Source organism: Polyodon spathula, unplaced genomic scaffold (genome assembly GCF_017654505.1).
Source record: "Polyodon spathula isolate WHYD16114869_AA unplaced genomic scaffold, ASM1765450v1 scaffolds_4041, whole genome shotgun sequence".
NCBI classification, from domain to species: domain Eukaryota; kingdom Metazoa; phylum Chordata; class Actinopteri; order Acipenseriformes; family Polyodontidae; genus Polyodon; species Polyodon spathula.
The window spans coordinates 262-8463 of NW_024475498.1; the positions used below are offsets into that span (position 1 = coordinate 262).

At 38.5% G+C, this 8202-nt stretch overlaps 1 gene segment (V, D, J or C); it reads left to right on the forward strand.

The window, feature by feature from the left end:
* The first annotated feature begins 604 nt into the window (after positions 1–604).
* On the forward strand, positions 605–4349 carry LOC121312595. The segment is given in 2 exon segments: positions 605–2700; positions 2992–4349. Coding segments are annotated over 2 exon segments (378 nt in total).
* The last annotated feature ends 3853 nt before the right edge of the window (positions 4350–8202 follow it).

Here is an 8202-nt window from a genome sequence, read left to right on the forward strand (position 1 = left end):
TGAATAAACAACAATGGGCTGATATATATATATATATCTATATATATATATATACATACAATATATTATATTATATCTATATATATATATAAGTGCTGGGACAAATATTCAAATGAATATTTTTTGACATGTATTCAGATACAAAAATCAGATAAGCATACCTCTCTTGATTGTTGATATTTGTAGTGAAGGAATGTGGTGTGGCTTCCTTACCTTCTTTGTATCAACTCTTCCTCGATAAAATTTCCTCTCCATCTGCTCTCTCTCCTTTTCACAGTAGTGATGGGAAAAAAATGAGGCTTTTTGAAGCAATGAGCTACTTAAAGCAATTGCTTCAAAATTGGTTCACTGATTTGAAGCAGTTGGGGGCTTCGCACTCAACAGTGACATCTGGTGGCGGTTGGGAGTATGGTAATTCATAGAAGCGACTCTGCCTACTTCGGGGTTTTCCGTGAATCTTGTGTTTCATTTCAGCTAGCGTGAACCAATCACAGGTGTGAGCAGAATTTCACGAAGGCAACTTCGTTTTGTTTGCTTCATTCAAAGCTGAAACAAACCCCAGTAATACGCTGGCACATGATAATGATTCAAGTGTCATTGCTTTTCTGGTCCGAAGATTAAATCCATGCTTTACAGTACACCAGTTAGCTGTGTTGAGGAGGCAGTGTTATGCCCTTGCTTGTAGGTATTTCATTGTGTCACACACACACATGCACATTGATAGGGTATGTGGATATGGTCCATTTATAACCCGTCTAATAATAATGCAATTAAATAGAAATTTCCCTGAATGAACGAACAGGTTTACACATGGAACACACCAAACATGGCATTACAGGATTCCCTTCATGCTTGTGACAAAAACACGTTGTAAAGATCAGAACTTAACAATGGAACTGACAAAAGAAGTCCAGTTTAGAAGGTCAGATGAAAAATCCAAATGGTAATGATGAGAGATAATTACTGTCAGGAACTTGCGAGCGTTGAAATAATTGTAATCCCGTTATGAGAAGTTGTTAAAAAAATAATTTAAAAATCCAAAACGACACTAATAAACTTAAAAAAAAAACAAATTCCCAGACAAACAATAAATAAATAACAGGCTCAGGTGGAGCCAAATGGTAGCCCATTCTGAGAATTCAAATTGCCCAATGGGGAGTGGGGCAAATTAATTAATTATGTAGTTCCTTATTAAAACTATAGACCCTTCTTAAAGGGACAGTTGAGGACATTATTTTATTACCCTACATAACCAAGTGGCTGTTACAACCTCGCAAAGGCTTTGTATGCAAAGCTTCACTGTAATTGGAATGACGATTTCAGAGAAGGCGTTAGAATATTTTTGAAAAATCCAATATGGCTGCCAAACCATGTGACCTTAATTTTCCGGCTAGCACAACTTCCCACAGGCCTCTATCATCGCGTGACGTTCCATGAGTTTTAGTGCAACTGTGTTGATTTTAAAGATATTTCAAAATGCCAGGCAGTTTTACGCCTTCTAGTTGGAAATTTTAGCACTGTAGCATTGCAGCACAAGTGTCAGCAACAGATCAGTTTTATGGAACAGTTTCAATTCAAAATACTGCATTAGTTCATTATCTCACGATGCTTTATAACTTTAAACATCATAGTAACCATGATATACTTACTTACTAGAGGGAGTCTCCGTGACTGTATTACAATATGAAGAACCACTAGAGGGCACTGCAGCACCTTTCTTTTAAGTTGTAAAAAGTTTCCACAAAAGCAACACATTAGTTTATGCCTGTCTCCAATCAAAGCAAGTCCATGAAATAATCAAAAATATAGTTTTAACACATTTTACAAATTATTTGGAAACCTGCCAGCCTTAGGGTTCCAGCTATTTTAACATGACCAGTTCAAATCTGTCAATGCACAATGAAACTTCAACATGTAGAGAACATGGGCGTTAACAAATTGGGTCATAAATAAGAGAATTATGGCCAAACCCCCCCCCCCAAAAAACGGATTAATTAAAAATGTGAAAAACAAAACAAAAACATTACATCTCCTAATATGGTAATCTACCGGAAATACACAAGTAGGACCTTGTTTTAAAGATCTGAATATCCTTTTTCTTCCAATGACGTAGGCAGGGCTGTCTCTCACATAGAAAGACTAAAAAAAAAGACAGAACGCCAGCGGGCTATTTAAGATTGGGCAGAGCCTAAAAAGCTAAAAGAACAGCTGGCATATCTTCTCGTGCTGTGCTGTAAATTACAGGGCATACAATACTGCAGTTCTCACTCTAGGGCACTAGATGGCAGTACGTCCATGTAAATGAAACAGAATGGAAGGTTATGGTGATACCACATTTACACTGAGTCCAGTTCTGGACATTATGGCCCTGGAGCGAGTCCAAAGAAGCAACCAGACTAATCCCATCTGGGTGTAAAGGACTGAGCTACGAAGAGAGACTGAAAGAACAGAATCTGATTAAGAACAGTACTCTTACACCAGGTGATCAGTTCTACTGAAAACCCCAATTACGAGGAAGCAGCACGTTTCTTTTTTTATATATGCGAGGCTTCATGCAAACACACACTCCCACTTCCTGTCCTAACAAGTATTTACTGAGTCTGCCGACAGGGATCCTGCAACGAGTTCAGAGTGACAGGCCGTACTTCTGAAACATGGACCACCACGCAAGAATTGCTGTCATGCTTTGGGGATTGTCCGGTAAATCCTGCACTTCTAAATCAAAATCGAACATACTGCGCTCCCAGAATACTTCTGGTTTGATTGTTTTGTGTTACAGACATTCTGCAAACCATGTGTTACCCATTTGGCCAAACAATGATTATATTTTACATTGAATCGAAAATTATTTTCCTGGCTGAATTGGAATATGAAAACCCTTTCGTATGCATTTCATAAAACGGGATTTAGGGACTCAAATCGTGCCAAAAGACGCCAACACTTCTTATATTTGTGTACTCGAATGACAAACCTGTACTCTTTCTTTCCCAGTTCTAGCACTAGAAGTGGAGTCCAGTATTACGCTGACCCAGTCTGATTCGGTCACTAAAAAGCCAGGAGAGTCAGTCCGGTTGTCCTGCAAGATCTCTGGGTATGCAATCGATGCGCATCATGAACACTGGATCCGCAGGCACGCTTCAGGGAGAGGACTAGAATGGCTGGCCTCTTACCGAACTGAATCCTTCACTAACCACCATTCATCAGCCATTCAAGGACGCTTCATCGCTTCTGCTGATATTTCCAGCAGCACCTGCTTCTTACAGGTGAACAGCCTGCGAGTTGAGGACTCGGCAGTGTATTACTGTGCGCGAGAGTCACAATGAGACAAGGGAAGCAGGTGGCTGGACAGAAACCCGATTGAAACACATAGCGGCTCGGTAATCGATATAGTGAACTCGACGGGGAACAGTAGTAGAGGTTAAGGTTTGGTTGGAATAGGGCATCGCGTTTCAGTAATTCCGGATATCTGATCAGTAAATTAGATATTTGTAGCCAAAGACATGCAAAACCAATCGCCCTACTGATAAAAACAAGATATGTTGGCACATGCAATAATAGATTGTCTCTGCACTGTTTGACGCTACACTGTACAGGGCTGATTTATAACTGCAATTTTATCACATTCTTTACATAATGAACAAAGTCATGAGCAAATCATCACAATTGTGCATTGAATTTATCAAATAGGAATAATAACAATCAAATTCTATTATTTCTATTATAACCCTATATTGATTTCAGGCAGCATGCCGTTTGTACTTTATGTCACTGCAATATGTAGCAGAAGTTGGTTTCTGACAAAGAATATGTAACTGTAGAGGAGTTTGGAACACTTGTGGGTGTGTTGCAGTAAAATAATAATGAAAACAATATTGAATTGAAAGGGGTATGAGCACAATGTTAAACTCTGTTCCAGGTTGGTTTCAGTAGTAGCGCATTAACTTGTCAGTCAGTCTTCTGCGCTCAGGTTTTTGCTTGTGTGTTAATCACTGTGGCAAAAGTGGTGGCAGCAGCACTGTGATACACATCAGTACAAAAACCTATGCAGGGATCAGCTTGAAACACTGAACCACCGATAGAAAACATTGAAAGCATAAATAGAATGTGAAGGATTCGAAAAGGATTACAAAACACAGGGTAATGAATGCATGCATCCAGAACTGCACTAATAGTTTATTTACCTCGAAATGTAAGTCAACGGTAATCAATAATAGTGAAGGCACTTTTTAAAGTATGCATGTGCTTGAAGCCACAGCTTTTATGTCAGAATAATTTGGTAACTTTCAGGAGTTTTTGGTTCATTAACTATTAATTCAGTGCTTAATTCATTAAATGGTGGAGAAAGTAATTGAAGTCTTGCTAAAAATATATTGCTGGAATAAAAAGAAAATGATTGTGTTATTAAATTGTACAAAAAGAATAATTAGGTGGCACATCTATTTAAAAAAATGCATAGGGATGCAGAGGGATTTCTCCCTACTGCCAGACAACAGGCTTTGTTTAAATAGGTAGTGAGCTTCACAGTGGGTTTGCATACTGGGGGGTTCAGCTGGGATAGTATATGGAGGGATGTAGATTTTATAGGACACTGAGATTTGTCATCGATATTTTTATACATTATATTATATATTATATATATATATATATATATATATATATATATATATATATATATATATACATACACACACACACACACACACACACACACAGCTGTTGAGTGTTCTGCACAGCATTTATTATTTGTATTGTACTAAAAATGGAAATCAAGTAAACATAATCATATCAAACAATGTATAGGTTAAGTGCTTCCAATTGAATATATCAAGCATTTTTGTCAGTAAAATCTTTAGAAACTGTCAAACAAAAACATCACATCACATGAGACTTCTTATTGGGCCACATTCTCAAATCCAGTCTTTAATTCACTCCTACTTTTCAAAGGTTCTATATTCCAGATCACTTTAGCGATCTGCTTATGATCAATATGATGACGATGCAGCTGCAGAATATAGAGAATCTGTGGAAGACTGAGAATTCCTCAGGAGCCTTAACATTCCGGGATTGCCGAGAAATTCCGTTATCGGCAGATTGGTCTGCCTCAAGGCATGGGTCAAACACATTACCATCACACAGTGATATATGTTTTGAGTTGGTTTTGGGCAGTTATGAAAAGTTTCGCATTGTTGCACTTTTCTTATGTATCCAAGTGTGTAGATTAGATAAAGCCAGGAAGCAGCAGAGCAATGTGTAACAGAGCACTGTGCAGATGTTTCCTTTCTAAGCCTGCAGAGACTTGGACTAGCTTCCACAGCAGTGACTGCGATCAATCATCCTACTGGAAGCCAGCAGTTCAGCCCCTTTTGCCTTCGTGTCTCAGTGTGCGGATTGTGATGTCAACGCTGAAAGGCTTGTAAGCCAGTCAGAGGAGACTACAAAGTAAAATCAAACAAATCACTTATTACATACAACACAATAGGTTTCAGTGCCGAAGATCCTGAGAGGACTTGGTTTGCTCTAGTTTCCCCTTCCCTGAATCCCTCAAATTTCTGTTCTGAATTAAAAACTGAATCTCCACTGAACCGCAGCTATTGCTGTTGTCTTTACTCTGCCGGCTCCTATATACCATCTTCAGAATACAAATATATCGACATGCAAACGATAAACAAGATGTGCTTCACACCAAACAAATTGTCTCCACAGTGTAGATTCCTGTACACACACACTCACGCACAAACACTCATGCTCGCAAGCACACACACACACGCTTGCACGCACACATACTCACACACACACACACAGATTGAATGTGTAAAATCAGAATTTATCCAAATAAATATACAATACACAGTGTAGAATAGCCAAGCCGTCACTCATCATAGTTTTAGAGCCATTTGTTTGTTTAGTGTTTTGTAAACACAAATAGACCTCAGGCTTCTCTTTTCAATGTCGTGGTGCATTTCCCATGCTGTGAAGGTAGGTTGTTAGGAGATATGGTCCTACAACAAGGCAGTTTATTTTCCCACCAAACAAACTGTGTTCACTGTATGCAGTATAATTTTATATACAGTAAACAGCGCTGACCATTTGCACGAGTTCAACTTTTCTTTCAGTAAGAATCGACATGGCGTATTCTTACTCAACGGTTAAAGGTTTTCCTTTATATTTCCTGTTTCCGTTGTACAGTTTAACTTTTAACATGTATTACGTTTATCGTGTGTGTTGAAATAGTTTAACTAAATACACACAGTGTTGAATTATCTTGCCTTCACTAACACTGGATTAAAAGGCATTTTTATTCTTAGTACAAAGTTAACCATATGTCTGCCCTTTCACAGATCTGTAGTATTACCGATATGTCCCCACTACCACAAATGTTAGCAAGACTAACAGGGAATTGAATGTTATCTGGAAAGATGTTCTTTACAAGAACTGCAAAGGAACACCGTATAAGAGACACATTTTAATGTTTGTGCTTTTGCATTATCAAGTGCAATGTGTGTGCGCCACCTCCAGCGAGTCTATCAGGGCTCAACCTGCTTGCTTTCTATGCAAAACCAATAGCCCTCCACTGACTATTTAACTGCTAGCCGTGGTGCTGTGCCGCTGCAGTGAGCACTAGGAGTGAAGCTCAAGCATTTCCACAAGCGCAGGCAGCACGCTCTCTCTCCGGCTCTGTACAGCACAATGGGGCTTTTATCCACTCTCCTATTGCTGGCTACTGTTTCCTGTACGTACTGTTCTGCACTTCTAGCTCGAGCATCTGTGCCGTATTACTAGATTATTATTACTAAGAGTAGATTACTGTTATTATTTGTAGTACGTATTAATTTGTAATATGTGTTTACAGTACATATTTTATTAAATTGTCTTGTTGTATTATTTCTTATTAATATTATTATTGTTTGTTTTTTTTTTTATGATGAGGATATCTATTATGTTTATTATCCTTTAGAGATGTCTGATCCAGTGTTGAACTGACCCAGTCCGGCACGGCAGTCAATAAGCCGGGAGAATCTCATGGCTTGAAATGTGCTGTCAATGGGTTCACTGTCAGTGACTATGGTATGCACTGGATTCGACAGGCTCCTGAAATGCACTGGAGTGGATAGTTTACTATTACTCATCTTCTAGCAATAGCTATGCCTCTACCGTCCAAGGAATATTCACCGCCTCAAAGGACAGCTCCAATTTCTACTTGCACATGACAAGCCTGAAACCTGAAGACACCGGCGTGTATTACTGTGCTCGGAGACACAGTGAGAAGAACTCACGCTGAACCAACACAAAAACTATGAAAGCAGGACTCCTTATACAGCATTAGCACGTTTCATATCACATGCACCCCAGGACAAAAACCCTTCATCTAATTTGAATACAGCAGCTTTTCAATACTGAAAGTAAGAAATTGTATTGGAAAATTGCTGGCTACCATTGTTTAAGTTTTAAATATAACACAGAGTAAGATATCAAATAATAATAATAATAATAGAAATAATAATAATAATAATAATAATATAATAATATAAATAATTTATTATATTATTATTATTATATTATAATTATAGAAATCCAGACACTTTTTGCTCTTCAGTTGTTCTGTTCTCAGTCCTCTTCTCTCCTCCTCTAGGCTTCTTCCAGCCTGTGTGGCATATCCACCAAAATAACAGCTGGATTCATTTGACAAATATCCGATGTATTGATTGGCCAACTAATCAGAGTTTCAGTTTTCTCCATTCCAGGGAACCGGGAAGTCGCTTTTAAAGCGCGGTTCGGGAGTTTTAAACCTTTCAAATAGCATATATTCCAGGCTATATTTACAAGCCCCAGTCAGATATGTAAACACAAAGCTAATATGTATGACACTGCATATTTCCTCACTACAAATCATATAGAATTACATGTACATGAAAGTATGTTTTCACAAACATCAATGTAATTTATTGACATTCATTTGCGGATATATACACGTAAGGAATTAGTCAGTGTTTATTTAAATCATTTATAATGGTTTGATGGGTTTTTTGGGTCGGGGGGGGGGGGGGGGGGCATGGTGGGGTAGTTAACTCACATGTCTTTAACAACTTGCCAGTCTTCTGTCGCTGCAGTTTTTGTATTGGACTGCATCACCGTGACAACCTGGGGGATGCACAGTGCTTCACACCGTTACAAAAAACCTATCTGCACAGAGCAGAACAGTAG